The 18856-nt window shown below is 45.0% G+C and overlaps 1 protein-coding gene across 2 annotated transcripts in view; it reads right to left on the bottom strand.

Annotated features, from left to right (window-relative positions):
• CLPX (caseinolytic mitochondrial matrix peptidase chaperone subunit X) overlaps positions 1-18856 on the bottom strand; it is a 417306-nt gene that overhangs the window by 75811 nt on the left and 322639 nt on the right. For both annotated transcript variants that reach the window (XM_069625088.1, XM_069625087.1), the window contains one exon: positions 3661-3749. In XM_069625088.1, the coding sequence (XP_069481189.1) occupies positions 3661-3749 (89 nt within the window). The remainder of the gene's footprint in view (positions 1-3660; positions 3750-18856) is intronic.

The raw sequence follows: 18856 nt of genomic DNA, 5'->3' as shown, positions 1-18856 counted from the left end.
TTCCTATCTATGTGGTAGTAACGCAGATTATACAACGGACGTGTAATAAAATAGAGTCCATAAGAAGGCCTCTTACATTAACAGGCTAATACATCAAAATAAGTTCTTCTTAATCGGTGTCCAAGAATCGATCACCCAGGCTTTTTTCATCTGTGAAAGTTATGAACAAAAAATGGTTTTTAATTGCTCAAACTAGTTCAAAATTGTAGGTTTACAAGTCATTACAAACACCCTTTGGCTTCTCTATTCCTGTACCAGTAAAGCTTGCTCTGCTGGATTAGATTGTCCTTCCTTGTTTATGTGCAATATTGTACTTCTCTCGTCTTTTATTTCACGTTTTGATTTGACTATTAACGGGGGTGATGTGGTTTACTTGCAATTTAGCTGAATAGATATGAGCCATGGTGTGTACACCACATGTCAAACTGCATTAATGAAAACAGACACCAAATAAAAAAGGCCACAGGGACAGCATTGCAAATATACTAGAAAAAGCAATATAAACAAGCAGAATAAGCTTTCCTGACAGATAAATCCTTGGAAACATCCAAAAGATGTTGGTAATTTCCTAGCACTGATATTTTGCATGGCTACAAGGAATAGAGGGTTTCATGCTACGATTTGGTAAGAATGGACACCCAGACAACATGACAAAAAAAACATTTAGATTTTGAAAAAGCTAGGGTAATTAGGAATTATTACATTTGTTCATAACAAATCTGAACATTATGATTTAGGCCTTGAAGAAACACAAGGCAGCTAATATTTTGCCAGCATCTTTTGAAACCGGTGCGGTCTGTGGCTTCCTTGCTATAGGCAGTGATGTTTAAAGGTGTTCTAGAGCACAGCATTTTGTATCAAAATGATTGATCATCTTTCAATAGAACTGGAGCAGCACACCTACTTCGTTTCCTGGGGCATCTGTAATTTTCAGCAACAAATATTCTGTGTCTCTAATGAGGTTATAATGAAATGGCTTGGCCAAAGTGGCCACTTCATTGCCCTCTTCCAGATACTAATGGCCATCAGAGTCTGGGGACATGAGTGCCACTACGTCCTTTACCCAGAGATGAATGATTCAGTAGTTTGAAAAGTGGCAAAGGACAAGTCTTCAGTGTTCAAAATCGGAAGTGAAGAATAAGGTTGCGTCAGTACCTCTGTAGATGCCATCTGTAACAAAGCTGGTTCGTCATTTGTATCTTGGTCCACCCAGGAATGAACAGAACAGTGTCCCTCTCTAATAAGGTAAATTAACCTTCCATCCAACCGATTAGATTAGCTGACACCACATCTGCAACCAAGGAAAAGAAATAACATAGCTGTCCTACTTACTCTAAGGGAGCACAACGAGGTATGAAAAGATTCTTAAACCTTACTGAAGAAGAGTAAGGCAGGGAGGTCAACAAATAAACGAAACTTGCTAAAGTCAATTCAACCATCAGAAAGGACGACAACCAATAGGCACCAGTTTAAGGCAGCGATTACCATCATCAAGAAAGCATACATTGGTTCTGTCCACTTTCCAGATTTGTGCATGGAAGGAAGCGTAGAAGAAGCTCCTAGTGGGTCAACTGCCTCCATGTCTGATGTGAGTGACTGCTTGAAAAGCGTAGTAACAGTAACCCCATCATCTGATTTGTCTCCTAATCTTTCAAACTACTCATGTTTGGGGTAATTTAATAATTCGGTACAGGAGTAATTGCGGTCCCCTTTTGGAGTTCAGGTTTCCTTCACCCCTCATGCTGTTAACCAGTACCAGGAACAGAGGACGCCCTCCAGGAGGTTTCCCCACTGCTAATCCCAGAAAGGAAATTGTAGAAAGCGTTGCTATTAGCCCCAGCCTTTGAGAAGAGCTTGAGACACTTCATGTTTGCCCCGTTATAAGGTCAGAAAGTACTCTTGGTGTCAAGGACAACAGTATTAACCCTTGAACGGGGGAGCCTCAGGGTTGCTCTGGTAGTATGGTCATCAGGCGTTTGAAGTCCTGACAGGTCCCTTTGGCCAAAAGGAATGTGTAGAAATACATCCGCCATCCTCAGCAAGGTGTTAAGAAGTAATAGAAAGCTCTAGCCATGAATGCTACAAAGTCCTTCAATACTGCAACTGGCAATGCGTGAAAGATGTCCTCCTATTGCCAAAGAAGATCCGTCCCCTAACAAAGTGCATCACGCAACAAGCAGAGTTTTAAGCGAGAATCTGGATCAAATCTGGATCAAACACTAGTGTCGTGAACAGCAGCCCTCTGAAACAGCATGCACATGAGTGGCACACTGAAAACTCTTGGCCATGAGGCATACAACGGTTCCACGTCATTTAAATGAAATAAATGTTCATGGTAATTTACTTCATGGAAATCACTTCACTACCACCTCTATCCCAACTCCTCCCAACCTCCTTTTGCCCCTTAGCCCACAAATATATGTATATTGTCCAAGTCATTTCAAATAATTTCCATGCAGTAAATTACCACAAAGTAATTTACTGCGTGAAAACAATGGGAGACCTATTAGATAGGTGCTAAAGACAAAAACTTGGTGTGTGGAATATGTACCTAGCCCTACCACTGAAGAACAGTACTGCTGGGCAAGGCCAGGGAGAAGAGAGGACAAATCGGTGGAGTTATGGCTAGGTGCTGCCTCCTCTGAGCATGCACCTCAGGCCAGGGGGAAGAGAACACAAATCGGTGGGGTTATGGCTAGGTGCCACCTCCTCTGCGCATGCACCTCAGCATTAAATTCATAACATCTTTTGCTGTGCAAAATGCACCTATCGTGTCCCTGTAGGGACAAATATCCCATAAGTGTACAGAAAAGCAGACAGGCCATCATACGACTACTAAAGATAAGAACCTGGGAAGGCTGGAGAACTGACGTTTTAAACCCCAACATGCAATAGTAATTAACTGCACTAGAACAGATTAAACTAACCAATCACACAATTAAGTGATACAAGACTTTCTTGATAAGTGTCCAATAACTTTAAATACACGTTTCCCAGCACACTGCTTTCTCATTGCTATGCATTCTTGTATGTGGCTCAAGTTTAATATGTAGTTAAGTATGGTAGACTTTATCCTGCCATTTACTGAAAAAAGGGGGCAGATATTTAAGTATCAAACTCTCTTGGATATTTCACCAGCAAGTGTTCGGTCACCATTGTTAACTAAATAATACATTTGAGCCACATGCAACAGCCTTGAGAAAGCATGGTGTGGTGTGAAACAGGTGTCAGTGGAGTTGTGGAAAAGATTAGAAGTACATTAAAAGGTTTGATTGGCTACGTAGGAAGAAATTCTCTATAAAGAGCTTCAATTACCTATTTAAGTGATAGGTCTGTTATAGCACAGGTTTGTCAAACAAAGGTTTTTTTTCATAGATCATGCACTTCCTGTGTCAATGTTAGCAACATGATACTGCCTACTGAAGGTTATAACTGCAGCTACTCATTAAAAATTATTAATTGTAGCTCAAATCCAAGAATACAGCTCAGGTACAACTTTTCTCCCCGAGAGAACTTCATTTCTCTTGAAATAACATGTAAGCTTGAGGCTTCTGTCTTGGAAAAAACATTTAAATTAGATGGTTGGCTACACGAATATTAGCAATACTGTGCTGCATGATTTGAGAAGGATTAAGGAAGCATTAAAAATTCAGGGCATACTTGTTGAACTCCTTCGCCGCCAACATCCCGTAACTGGTGAATGCCAGGCACACTGCCTATCTTGTCGACTTCATCCAGAAAGACAATTCCTAAATTCACAAAGTACATTTCAAAAAATGTGTTAATTTGTTCCTCTGTCAGTTAATGCACAGAACTCAAAATATTCACAGCAATGTCCACTTGTATTTGCCTATAGACAGCAACAGCAGCTTTTAAACATAATTTAAAAGGCGAGAGGAGGGGCCATACATGTTGGAAACAAAGAAATATGCCATCCAATGTGTTAATTACATTTCTCACAGTCTTCTTTTGAGGGGTGAGGCGACCCATCCTAAAGGGAAAACATGGCACTCACCAAGACGGACCAAACAACTAAATGGTAACATAGCAGAAATGTACCAAAGTCCAATTAACCCCAGACACAAAATAAAACACACCAAACAATACACTGTAAAGGTATACATACATTTAGTATCGCATTGTTTAAGAACACACTCAAATAGATACTTGGAAAAATACACCATTATGCAGCAGTTAAGAAATCGGGTTTGAAAGGGATAAGACATTGGACGTCATTATGAGTTTTGGCAGAGCAGTGCATTTTTAGTGGCAAGTCCGTTAGCCCACTGTCTTGGCAGTGAACGAATGACCACAATTTCACTGCACTGCCAAACTGGAGGTGAAGTGAAGGACTTACCTCCAGTACATAACTGCAATTCAATCTTCCACTGTACCTAAACCTTGTGGAATGTATTGCATAGGAATCGCCACTCGTAAATCTCAGCATATCCTTTGGAGTCCTTTTGGCTGCAAGAATGGGTATTTATCATACCTTCCTGACATTTGCAATCATGTGATAAATCTGCTGGACAGAGAATTCCAGTGAAGTTACCAGCAAACTCGCAAGAAGTCCCTTACTTTCACTTCCCTAGCCTCATGGAAAGGGATCATCATCTAAAACCCTACCTAAATATACCAGTGATGTCTGTATGGTGGAAGGGTAGTGTCGGGATTCTGGAAACATAATTGTATAAAGCACCTTATCTAAAGCCTCCCACCTCATTTAAAGCAAAGATAAATTAATCAAATAGTGCGAGTTGCTGAGTAGCTCCCGCCCCCACCCCCCCCGCTTTATGTCAGCTCTGAGAACAGAGTGGCAAAACTGGTAATAGTGCAAGTATTCATATCCCAAACCTGGTTTTCCGATTTTCAAAAGACATATTGTTATCCACAGCAATATGTGCAACATTCTCACTTCCCTACCCTTCAAGCATTTAAAACTCAGTTGTATGCAGCTATGAATTAGGAATTGTAACGCATTTTATTGTGGTCCCAGGCAAAATTGAGATCGTATTCTTGGGTCGCAGTTTATCCTATACTTTGAACTTAGTATATGTTGCGGAGAGTATGTACGCTGCAAGAGATCATAGCCAAAGTACATATCTTAACGGCCTACCTAGGACACATTCTGCCAGCCCTTGTCAGACAATGGGTACAGCCACTCCCTTGCCACCCTCAAGTGGGATGCTTTACAATATTTAATATTGGAGCAGCCCAATCCTCCATGTTTTCTAGTTCAGAAAATACATTTCCAAGCTTGTGTATAAGGGAGGCCCTATTCCTATAAATGGCATCATTAGGTCTTGTATACAAAGGAGGAACCTTTTGAGGACCTTCGCTGGGAGAGTCTGAAAAAGTATAAATATTTCATTAATACTGACATTTGGATTTCTGCTATTTTGCCAAACCACAAAATTGCAAAATCGTTCCAAGAGTTAATGCCCTCGTTCACCCTATGAAGTCAGGATGGATAGTTGGTTACAATCCAGTCTGGTCTGGAGGGCTCCTTGCTACATACACCCCAAGAATTTGAATCACATCAGCAGCCTTCCTAAAGCATGCTACCTCATGTAAGTGTGCCTTTCACGCTTCAGCAAGAGTCATAACAAGGACCTCACACTCTTTTCTAGACTGATCTTATACCCTACAGCTTTGTGAATGCCTTCTAGCAATTGTAACAGTGCAGTGACAGACGAGAGACTGGTTAACTTTAGCAAGATATCCCACAAACAGGGAGGCCTTACAGTCGTGACCCTTCTAGGAAATCCCAGAGTGGGCCACTGTTGTGTGAATCTTTATAGTCCATTCTTCGACAAAGGGATAATATGGGTGAACGCAAGTAGCCCTCCGGTTTACCTGAAAAAGTGTGCAAGAGTGTTTTCGAAAGGAGGCCTTCGTACTTGGATGATCATAAATCACAAGTGTTGCTTTAATAAAGTACTCACCAAAGCCCACCTTTCTAATTACTTTGCGTTAGAAGGACTATGTGGTAGACTGCCTTTTTCGTATTGAGGCCCAACAATACTGATGGAGTTTTGGTTTTATACATTACATCAGTCAGTGCCACTAGCTTGCAAACGAGGTATGCTGCCTATTTGTGATAAAACCCGATTGAAACGGATTAATCCATTGTGCAAGTACTTTTCCGGCTTCATTGCCAGTATTCACTTGTACAACAAGGAGACTGTGGTGAGCAGTGCGATTGGCCTATAATATCTGCATAGAGCCCGGTTCCCCATCAAAGGTGTGACAGCCCCTTTGAGATATAATTGAATTATGGTGGATTTCAAGACAAGGAGGACCTCCTTACCGATTGCCCTTTAAATCATTTTTCGTAGGGTTGTACAGCCGGAACGGGCATGTTGTGAGAAGTCTAATCGTTCTGGCACTAGGGCCTTCTATTATAGATAAATCCATATAGCAATCTCTAAATAACGTCAACATATCAGTTTCTTTGGATCTCAGCAGCCTGGGAATTTTATAGTTTTGATGAACAAGGCTACATTAGATTTTAGCTTGTAACCTGCTTTATTGCAGCACTTAAAGTACCTTTGTTTAACTGTCCTCTACTTTATTAACGCAAAATCAGGTTCATCTTATTCCTAACTTCCTAAAGGCTACAATAGTCCTACCTGGATCGTCAATCTTTATTTTATGTTCCAACTCATTGTTCTTTTTTGAGTTTGTTTCCAGGGGCATCACCTTACGTTTTGCAGCGTGCTGCACAATTATCATGAAGTTCCATATATCTAGTTCTAATTACTTTTTGAGCAATGGGTCTCCAAGAATGGAGTAATTAAGTTTTCAAATTGTAAGTTGGACTTCACCAGAGTACCTTTTGAGCGGACAAACCATTGGACCCTGGTCAGACCTAGTGATATCCTCACGGAGCAGTAGACCATGGAGGCCAGGAAAAGGGAACCAACCAGCACACATCTTTTCCTAGTGTACATACAGTGTAAACTAAAGGTATTCTGTCATGGTGGGATAAGGTTTAGGATCCATAGTGCTTCTTCCACCGAGGTACAGCAAATTGACCTTCCTTCCCACGAAAAGACAAGACCAAAAAGGCGCAGCGGTACTTAAAGTTGTCATGACACAGTTGATGCATAATTATTTTTTTAACCTTGCTTTTTCGCTCTTGGTGTATGAAACAAGGTATTGAAAGATCACCACTGCTTGGCTTTTCTATGAAGTGCAAAGCCTTCAGATGGGCTTCCTTGATTTGATGGACATGGAACTTGACAATGTCACTATGAGGCAGTTGTTTAATACGAGGCTTGATGAATCCCATCAATAGTAATGCCCTCTCCACATGCCTTAAGCACCACTGCATGGAAAATCTTTCATCCAGCTATCGAGGTCCTTGGATCCTGAGCTTTCCCAGACTGAAGATTTTCCAAGACTACCAAACCACAAAGAACGGCTTCAGAGTACTTTCATTCCACAGTGCTCAGACCAGACGGCTGATAGTTTTTCTTGCAGCAATTCAATTGCGCACTCCAAGCTCACTTGCTCTCTTCTCTAGCTGTGTTAGTTCTTTTGCAATTGAATACATTGAGTTGCCCAACTCGAAAACTGCTACTTGAAGGTCTTTTTTCCATAGCAAAGGTGTGGTCTTCTTTCTTCTGGTTGAGGTAGTGCAACAAGTCTGCTTTGGCAAGTGGGTGGCCTACTGTCGTGGTGCCAGTGGACGGACCCCTGCCTGACTTCTCTGTTGGTGGAGGGTGCTGGGGTTCGTTCTTTACTTCCTATGCCAAGAGCCAGGCCAAGAAGAGTCCCGCAAGGAGCGGAGTGTGCAGACCATATTGGAATGCAATTTCTTGGACATCTGCAAGGACAAGGCAAGCAACTGCCAAGTGCCAGAGGTTAGGCCCTGAAAGTGAGAAATACTCCCATCTCCCTGCAAGAGCACTGGAAAGATAATTTTAGGGGTTACACCAATTGGGCTTAGTGGATCTCCTACTCCAGCCTTGATATTTCGAAGATCAGAATACTCCCACTGAATTTGTTATATTGAATAATCCACTTGACGGATCTTTCTGGTCTTGTCTCTTATGAAGGTATATATAAATGCAGTTTTACAAAGGTAGCGGGCGCCCCTCTCTCGCAAGAACAGACATGATAACCTGTTCAGTGGTTATTAACCACTTGAGAGTTCGCAGCCACTGCTTTTACTCACTGTGCCTTTCACAGATGGGTAATATCCATTTGCATATCAGTCTTTGTCCTGCCCAGGGGCAGTCCAGCACCGAACTACAATGGCAATTCCAATCTGAACGAGAGTACCACCAGCAACCCCATACATGTGTTTCACCCTTGTTGGGGATCATCAGTGAGGTGAAGCTGATGCCTCTCTAAGCACAGTGAGAGGGAGACCACGTCTGGTTGCCCCCAGGAGACCTAGGGTTACCAATCCCAGGTTCCTTAAAAAATAAAGGCGCCCCTCTCTCGCAAGAACAGACATGATAACCTGTTCAGTGGTTATTAACCACTTGAGAGTTCGCAGCCACTGCTTTTACTCACTGTGCCTTTCACAGATGGGTAATATCCATTTGCATATCAGTCTTTGTCCTGCCCAGGGCCCCGCTCCCTTTCCATGGCAGCCTTTCTGCAGAGAGAGGAGGCGGCGGCTGAGAGTGCCGCCACAGCCGCAATAAGGTAAATTGGGGGTTGTGGAGAGTTAAAACATTTTTAAAAGATGGACAGGGGTGAGGAGGAAGATGGTGGCGGGGGGAGCCGGCCGTCTGGCAGCTGGGAACGCAGGCTTACACCGGCAGTTCATGCCTGTGTTTTTAGCCATCTGATTGGCTGGCTCCCCTCGCCCGGGTGCTAAAATTTGTTATGGTTTAGCAGAGGGCATTGTAAGGCAGGAATGGTATCAAGAGAGACACAGACTCAAAAGTAACAGTTTGAAAACCTTTATTACAAAACTTTGTTGGGTTGGTGAAATGCATAACTGGCCCTAACTCTAAGGGGATTGTTCCCTCAACTGATGCTTCCAAGGGCTGTCGATGTCCACAAGTGCAAAACCAAAGTTTGTCTGTGTCAAAACCTTGGCCTGTCCTCACTCTTAGACAAAATGTGATATGGGGCCCTTCTTAAAAAGGAAAAAAAAAATGGTAGCACAAGAAAAAATAAATAAATTATGCAAACTGAAGCTGGTTTCAGGTAGCCTTACCATCAGGTGTAATTCTGCCAGTTTCAAAAATAGTTCAACTGAAAAGGGATTCCTTCAGATCCTTGCACGTAGGGCTCTTGCAGTTAGTCAATAAAGTTCAATGTCTCTGGGTCTCTTGAGGTTCCCTGACAACTCCCCCTCCCCCCAAAGCTTCGATCCTTCCAGTTCCAAAAAAATAAAATAAAAGTTCCTCTTCGCCCTCGAGGGTTCCCTTCCCCAAGTCTAGGTTTCACTCATGTCGCTCGCAGTTTCTTATTGGGCCTCTCTACAGTTCATTCCCCAAGTCCAAACCCCTCCTCGTCTCAAATGAAGTTTCACACTTCATTTGGGGTCTCCTGGCTCCAAAAGAAAATAATTATTTTCAGCCTCTCAGGGTTCCCTTCCCCAAGCCATGGCCACTCTGGTCCCAAACAAACGTTCACTCAAAACACAGTTTTCATAGGGCAGTATCGAGGCCTTTTGCTCCTCCTATGCGCAACCACCGATTTCTGGCCCCTCTCCTTACGGTAGGACGTAGTTTCATCAACAGTCGTTTTTCGACTTTTTTTTACAAATACACTTTGCCGAAATAAATAGGTAGGGGAGGGGAGATAAAAAATACAAATTGATGACTTGTCGGCAAAATGTATCATAAAAACAACAGTCATAAAAATTACTGTCGATGATATGACAGAACCCTCCTTACACTCGATTCTTCCTCTGGCACCTCTTCCTTCCTGTGCCTCTTTCACACTTTACACTTTGCCGTGCCTCTTGCACCTTTTCTTTTGCTCGTTCAGGTAGCTTGTGCACCTTTTCTTTCCTTTGCTTTCTTTCGCCGTTTGCCACTCTGTCACTATTTCCGCTCCAGCCACCCGCATGCTACGGAGTTTCTCTCTCGAAACTCACCCCGTAGCACGGCGCTGGCAGGCAATCTCGTCGGGATTTTTAGATCAAGGTTAGGGTCTTACCACCTGCCCCTCGGGCACCCCTGAGACCTGCACATGTCCCAGGGGAACAAGCACAGGCCTGGATACGGCCAGCAGACTGCAGATATCCCTGATCCGGCTCCTTGGAGACAGCTCCCTCGCCACGCTGCAACCCTTCTGACACACCGGGGCAGCGTCCTGGCGCTGTGTTCTTCTCTGTATCCTCTGGGCTCCTCCTGCTGCAGCCTCCTACTCTCCGACTTCCACGTTCCATCCAGCAATCCCAGCTCGCTCATTTCTCCTGGCAGAACCACACCTTTTATACCGAGAGTCAAATGAGTCAGGTGTGCATGGTTAAGGTGAAGTGCCTGACCTTGCCTAATAGTGGGACAGCCTAGTGGTGAAATGTAGTAGGCCTTTCCCTACATTCAAAGGCTGTTCCTATGGGTAATCTGTATTGCTCCTGGCCGCCTCTTCCTCATCCCAGTACTTACTGGAAATGGGGCAGGGGAGATGGGATGAGATTGAAAATACCCCATACAGGCGGAGGGGATTTTGACTTTCTCATCCTCTTTTCAGTACTAGGTGTGGGGATTTGTTGGGGCCGATTAAGGTAAGTGGGGGATGTTTTCCCATCTGCCTTTCTTTAGGTTGTCGTAGTAGTAATACCGGGGTGTTGGTTCTAAATACCCTTTCCATTGGAGGGGGATAACCGAGGAAAAAGGTGAGCTTACAGCACATCCTCTGGGGTTTGAGGTAGGAGAGACAAGGTTAGTGTTAAAGGTTGTGAAAGGATTTGGTCTCCCCAGATGTCCAAGATGTTCCATCTTCCCTTTTCTTGAGTGAAGGTCAAGGGGTAGGCTGGGACTTGGATGACAATATCCCATGAACAAAGGGAGGGAAGGATGGATTAGGGCAAGGAACAGGGGAATACCATGTCTCGCCTTCAGACACTCTCCACGCACTCCCCAATGACCCCTTGCCCAGGTGATTCTCCCATCACTTGTTCGCCCACAGGGTTGGGATCCAAGAGCGATGGCCCTTCCCTGGCTGGCCACCTGAACAACTGATCCCCGGGGACAACGTGTGATTACGGCCCTCAGGTTTCTCACACCATCCTTAAGACAGGGACGTGGGAGACTCAGCCAAGCCGGATGAAAAATATCACTGTGACAAGGAAGATTAAGCAAGGAGGGGAAGAGTCGACCGCGGAACAAAAACACAGTGCAGCTGCCCAAAGCCAGCTTGATGTTAAAAGGAAAATACCTATTCCCATGTCGAGAAGCCAGCCCTGGAGGAACAGGGAAGAACAAATGACTTACCCCTACGTTATTTCGACTGGATGTTCCGCCCACGTATTCATCATCTTTCATATTCGATATCCAGCTTCAGCAAAAAAGAAAAGAAAACAAAAATCGGCAAAGTAGAATTACCTGCATAAACACAGGCTTGACCGTATTCAGAATTGAAAGAACGAAAGCTTTGATAACATAGGAAACTCTACTGTGGGATAGGTTGGAAGTGCACTGAGAAATATGTGGGAGGAACATCCCGCCAAAAGAATGTTACCAGGGGTAAGTAACTTGTTCTTCGAATGGATTGTGTCCTCCCACGTATTCTTCATCTTTGATAGACTCCCAAAGCAGTGTTCGATTTGGTGGAGGGAGTAGAAATTAGATTTTACTTGTTTTCATGAACCGAGCGCAGGACTGCTTTTCCAAAACTCCCATCCTGACGAGGGAAGATTCCAGGCAATAATGCCTTGTGAATGTGTGAATAGTTGACCACGTTGCTGCTTAACAAATGCTTCTTATCGGTACACCCCTTTGCAGGGCTGTAGAGGTAGCCATGTCCCTGGTGGAATGGGCCCTTAAAACCTTCAAGCGGTTCCTGTCCTGCCAGCCTGTAACATTCTGAGGTAGGCAAAATGATCCATCTCGATAAGGTCTGTTCAGTAACAGCTTGACCCAGTTTGTGGCCTATATAGCCAATGAAAAGCTGATCATTAATGCCAGGTTTTGACAGCCTAGATATATATAAAAGCTTAAAGCTCTGCGAGGGTCCAACCTGTGTAATCCCTCCTCCTTGGTAGGATGAGGTGAGGGATAGAAAGAAGGTAAAACAATTTTCTGCCCTACGTGAAAATCAGAAATGATTTTGGGTAAAAATGAAGGTTTAACCCGTAGAACAACCCTACCCTTAAGAAAGATAGTAAAGGGTGGCTTGGACGAAAGTGCCTTCAACTCACTCACTCTATGGGCTGATGTTAGAGCTACCAATAGACTAGTTTTAAAGGTTAACATTAAAGGACATGAGTGTAAAGGTTCAAAAGGTGCACGCACACATTAGGAATTTTTAGAACCAGATTAAGGTCCCAAGATTGGGAGGGTGGGTGGGAGTGTTGACACATTGGAAAGCCTGTTTAGAAATTGTGTCACCAGTGGAATTTTGAAGTATGAACATTCCTCTGACGAGCGCTAAAAGATGGACAGCACCACCAAATAGCCTTTAATGGTACTAATCTGGAGCCCCAGACTGGCTAAAGATAGCAGAAAGGATAAGACATCCAGTGTTTTACACTGATGAGGATCAACATTATTTTCTCTGCACCAGTCGCAGAATGTATTCCAACGGCACAAAAACTTTGCTGCTAGCCTTCTGGCCATCTGGGAAGTCCCAATCCTTGTATCTCAGACTTTCAGAAACCAAGCGTCTGGATGAAGAACCTGAGCCTCCTCTCGCAAGAGAAGGTCCTCTTTGTGGAAGGCGCATTGGAGGAAAGATGTATATGTCCAGAAGGTCCGGGTACCACATTCTCCTGACACAATCCGAGGCAAACGGGATCATGCGTTTCCCGAACTATCGCAACCTCCTGATCACGTGAGGAATGACGGGGACTGGAGGAAAGGCGTACAGGAGTGGAAATTCCCAGTCCACCACAAACATCTCCTAGAGCTCCTCTTGGGGGAAATTCCCTTGAGCAGTACAGTTTGTACTTCCGGTTGACACTGGTCGCCAACAGGTCCACTTTAGGGGTTCGCCAAAGGGTGAAGATCTCTTGAAGGACTTCCTGAGCTAGTTCCTACTCGTTCGAGGCTGTGCGCTGCCTGATCAGAGTCTGCCACCGTGTTCGCCTCTCCAACGAGGTGAAATGCCGATAGGGAGATTCCCTCTCGAATTGCCCAGTACCACCGCTGCATTGCCTCTCTGCACAGCGGTAGTGACCCTAAACCTCTTGTTGAGGTAGTACATGACCAATGTGTTGTCCGTCATCATCGGGGCATTCTTTCCCTGTACAGAGGACAGAAAGGCCTTCAGCGCTAGTCTGATTGCCCTCAGCTCCAAAAGATTGATATGTAGTTTGGACTCTGACAGAGACCAAAGACCGCTGACTGAGATCGTTGGTGTGGGCTCTGCACCACGTGAGGGAGGTGTCCATCACTACAGTTAGCTCCGGCCATGGTTGCCAAAAAGGTTCTCACTTCAGAATGGTGTCCTTGCAGGCCCACCACAGAAGATCCTGTGCGACCATGCTTGGAACCTGAAGTAGGTGGGACCATCGAGTTCTGAGAGCCCACTGAAGGGACCTCATCCTCAGGCGGGCCTTTGGCACCAGCAACATGCAGGATGCCATGAGGCCGAGCAACGTCAAAAAGAAAATAAAGAAAAACATTTGAAGCCAGGAGACACTGAGCACATCAACATTTGGTGACCATCTGTAGACTGTCTTGAGCCCTCACCTCGGGTGGCAAGTTCATTCCCAAGGATGTATCTAGAACAGCTCTGATGAACTGGAGTTTCTAAGAAGGTGTCATATGGGACTTCTTGTAATTGAGGGAGAAGCCCAGTCTGAAGGGAGTGGCAGGTGACATTGAGATGATCCAAGTTTTGTTCAGGGGAACGTGCCCCGATCAGCCAATCGTCCAGATAGGGGTAAACGTGAATCCCCCCTATCCTGAGGCTCACTGCCACTACCGCCATCAGTTCGGTGAAAACACTCGGGCGGAGGTCAGCCCAAATGGCAGAACTTGAAATGGAGTATGAGAACACCCACTGCGAACCTTCGGTATTTTCTGTGCTTGAGATGGATTGGCACATGCAAATAAGCATCCTGAAGGTCCAATGACACCATCCAATCCTGAAGTTGGAGGGCCTGAAGGATCTGAGAAAGTGTGACCATCTTGAATTTGTCCTTCCTGAGGAACTTGTTCAAGTATCTCAAGCCCAAGATGGGTCTCAGTCCTCAGTCCTTTTTGGGTATTTGGAAATAAGGGGAATACCAACCCTTGTTATTCTCCGCTACAGGCACCGGTTCTATAACGTCTTTCTTGATCAGGGTTAACATTTCCTGCACAAGGAGCGGATCTGGAATCCTCAAAGAGGGTTTCCCCAGTGGATTGTCCCAAGGTCTCTAAAAAAGGAAGGCAGTAACCGTCGGCTATGGTTTCCAAGGCCCAAGCATCCGAAGTAATGTCTTGCCATTCTTCTAGATGCTGAGACGATCTGCCCCCCACTGGTGAACTATGACTCGACCTCAGATGTTTTGAGGCAGCTGATGCAGTGGCAGATGGTAAAGATGCCCCTGATTGAGCTGGCTTCGCACCTCTCCCTCGTCCACCATGAGGGAATCTACTTTGGCCCCTTTGACCAGCCATCCCTCTCGCCCTTCCAACTGAGGAGTAGTAGCGAAAAGATCTACCCCGCCAAAGTTGTCAGCTAGGTCGAAAAGGATTAGGTTGTCTAATAGCAGCACCTAAAGATTTGTCTGCCGCCTTCAAGGTCTGCAACTTCTCAAGACTCTTGCCAGCCTTTTTGCCAAAAAGGTGAGGCCCGACAAAGGGCATGTTGAGAAGTCTGGATTGCACATCCGGTGCAAAACCAGACTTCCTCAACCACGCAAATCTGCACATAACTGTGCTAGTAGCCATGGCTCTGCTGATGCTGTCAGCAGAATCCAGACCCGAATGAAGAGACTCACACATAGCTTCTTTGCCATCTCTAACTATGGCAAAGACCTGGTCTCTCTTATCCCCTTCGGGAATGTGCTCCGGCACTATGGAACTACAGTCCCATAAAGTGAATGTAAATTTTACAAGGGCACATGTGGAGTTGGCAGATTTGAGTGCCATACACCCTGCAGAAAATACCTTCCTTGCCCATCCATCTACTCTTTCGGCACCCCTATCTAGAGGGATGGTAGGGTAAGCAGCGTGCTTAGAAGTTGCAGTAGCTGCCTGTACCACCAGACTCTCTGTAGTGGGGTGTTTTGACAGGTAGACCGGATCACTACTGGAAGGGCGGTACTTCTTGGTTAAGTTTTTATTTACAGCCAGATTGGTTTCCGGTGTTTCCCAATTTGTGGCAACCCTTTTTTGCAGAGCAATGTGAAATGGTAATATGGGATCTGACTGAGGACCCTTATCCAGAATGTCCGTCAGATCATCCTGTTCGAATGGCAATGGAGACCTACTCCACCCCATGTAGTCTACCTTAAACATGAGTTGTCTATAAGACGCATCAGCATGCTCCCCAGCCTCTGGTCTACTCCAACTCAGGTTAAGTGTCTACCCCATTGGCAGTCTGCAGGTTGCCAGAGGTCCCTCAACCTTGATTGCTCCGATATAAAACTTTCTGGTACATTTGGTGTACCAAATAAGAGGCCAAATGGAGCCTCGTTATCTGAGGGCTCATTCTCAAATATAAAAAGGGAATTGAAATAGTATTTTCTTGGTAGAGGCACATAGGTCTCAGTTATGAGCAATGGATTTGACGCTGTAGGAGCCGTCAAAACTTTATTTTTGTATAGGCGCCATAGACTTTGCTGGGGCGCTCAGCGTCTATGGGGCAGCTGGCATGGAAGTCGGCGTTGAGGATTTGGCTGGCGTTGAAGGTGTCGACTACCTCGACTTATGCTTGTGCTTGTGGCTCGACGGATCCTTCAATGTTGTGTCATCAGATCGAGGCCTCAACGGTTCCCGATAAGGATCATGCCTTTGTCCCGGGCTCATGGGATTAAGGTTGAGACCTTTCCTTCCTGGGTACTTTCAAATAGCGTGGTAGGAGCATGGCTTGGAGACTTTTGTTTTTCAAATATTTTGAGCATCTCTGCTCTGAAGGCCTCCCACTAGGCTGGAGTGGATTTTTTAGTTGGGCAAGATACCCTCTCAGGGGAAGCAGCCAACGACCTATGGTGCCGCCTCTTAGACTTCTTCGATGACTAAGAGGAGTGGTGGGAGCCACTCCTCGATCTCAACAGATTAACCTTCTTCCTCCAAGGAGAGTCTCCTCTCGACTAGCCGGTCGAAGGTTTTTTGGTCAGGGTAGGAGATTCAAGTTTTCGACCTACCGTCAACTTCCCCTTTCGTTCCTTCAAGGCCTTTCCTGTCATCGACTGGCACTTGGTGCAGTCCGAGGTGTTATTGTCACCACAAAAACTTACGATGAGGAGCGGTCAACTACATTTTCTACCCACAATAACAACACTTTTTGAACCCGGTCTTCGGGGTTGTCGGTGTTGACGAAGAAAACGTTTGATTTCTCGAAATAAAGAAGTTTTCATCACAAAGTTAAGCGCGCCGTATTTCTCTAAGCGATAACATTCGCGGAAAAACTGTAGCCAACGGGCGCTGCACCTGCTATTTATGCCTTCGATGACATCTTCGGGACGGAGGCCTTCGAAAGACATCAAGTCGAAGCCATCTACGCACAGCGCCCTCTGCTGTAAAAGAAATTCCGAAACAGCTGAAGCTGGATATCGAATATCAAAGATGAGGAATACGTGGGAGGACACAATCCAATGGAAAGAAGTAGGTCCCTTAACGAGAAGCCCGAAGTCTGCATACTGGGTCAAAAACAGTCACAGGTACCCGAGAGGTCCTAATGTGAGGGACCCGACCAGTGGCAAAGACAAAGAAAGCCAGACAGGTTTAAATCAATGAGAGACCGAGAGAGACAGAAGCTGCATAGCAGTGAAAGGAGAATGCAGAGCACAGCAGGAAACGAGAAGCTTTGTTCCATCTCCAGAAGAGACTGCAGACCACCCCAAGACTTCCCAGGTAGGGAAAAGGCCAGACCAGTCAGGGGTGCATTAAGGCTGAGAAACATCATGAAAACATCCCTAAGGGGTCAAAGGGGTCCTATACAATTTAATACAAACTTTGCCAAACTTATAAAACACCCAAAGATTACAATGGGATGATAAAAGAAGCACACATACAGATACCACTTTCATAAACCTAATAAGAACATCCTGAAGAGCACAACGGGGTGAAAAAGAGAATATACAGTATAACACGAACTGTGTGAAGTAGATAAATATGCCTGAAGGGTACAAGGAAACTGAAGAGGCAGACAGTCAGATATGAATATTGAAAGTAGACCTAGGTGGGAGAGTACCTGGCAGGGGAGTATACCGGGTCAGTCCAAGTGGACACTAGATAACAAAGGGACAAGGATCCAGCCAAGACAAAGGAAGAGGGTCTGGGACCCAGAGGAAAATGGGCAAAGCCCACCAGTGTAAAGTATAAGAGTCGAGGACCAACCACAACACAGGAAGAATTATAAACAAGTGAGCTGGAGCCCAAAATTACAAATATCTAAGTTGTGAAAATCAAGTATTGCAGGCGAGTAGACCAGACTGGGCGCACCATTGGAAAAGACAAGTTCGGGCAGGTCAGAGAACTAGACCGGACTAGAGACTGAAAAGAATCATTGCGTGCTGCGGACTGGAGAAAAGAAATTGAACATTGAACCTCCTTCTAGAAGGAGAGACCTCCTCCTGGAATTGAGAAGACATCCACCTTTTCTTTAGCTAGGTTGAGTGTAAGGCACACCAATAGGTTTAGACAGTGGTCCTTTTTGTTTGATGGACATTCTGACCTGGCCCTTCGTGTTCGTTTTGTTGTTGCAGGGCAATCCCTCATAGTAAATGGTGCAAGACAGTCTTCAGCCCAACCAAATATGCCACCTGTGTCTCATCTCTCTCCTTCTGCACCCGTACAGTGGTCAAATAAAGGACGTAGTGTTGCTGAAAGAAGCACAGTCGAGAAGCGAAGGCTGGAACCAGACAGATAACCAAAGCCACAGACTGTGGCTAGAATCCCATAATCAGTTTGTTGAATCCGAATACAGGTCCGGCCAGAGTTCTCATCAGCGAAGGGAAGCGACCAGAAGGGAGTGGTCAAGGGAACTCTTTTTGAACAACTGAAGAAAGCCAAATTAAGTCCTACGTGCAGGAAAGAGATGTGTAAAGTTTGCACAGACTTGGCTGGAGGGGAACTAGAGTTTGCCCTTTTTGTTATGAGGAAATGTTGAGGAACATTTTGACTTATTGAAAGCAACAGGAGGCCAGGACTGAGAAAGTCGACAGAAACCCTTTCATTGTGGGAAACAGAACCTGGGAAACCGAAAGGGGACATTTCCGGAGACACTGGTTAGGAGGGAGTCATGGACCAGCCAACAGCAAGCAGAACCATAGTTTTGGAATTTTTTCTTTCAATAGTAGTACGGTCAGGTAGATAGTTTAGGTTTTGGACAGAGGACAGAAAATATGATATCCTGACTAGCACATTTCAATTTTCCTTTATTAGATAGGGAATCTCTCTCCGCAGTAGAGATAGGTGAGTGATGATGTTTTTTCTTTAATAAAACAAAGTGTTTTCCCAAACATACCAGCTGTCCGAGTCCCATCTCCGATCTACCACATCAACTACAATGGTGGGATTAACGCAGAGACTTGTGCAGAACGCAGGTGCGTGCTCAATGCTTC

This window comes from Ambystoma mexicanum, chromosome 11, assembly GCF_040938575.1.
Source record: "Ambystoma mexicanum isolate Mex_15411 chromosome 11, UKY_AmexF1_1, whole genome shotgun sequence".
NCBI lineage: Eukaryota > Metazoa > Chordata > Amphibia > Caudata > Ambystomatidae > Ambystoma > Ambystoma mexicanum.
The sequence above is the reverse complement of the archived record's forward strand: the minus strand, read 5'-3'. Positions and strand labels throughout refer to the sequence as shown.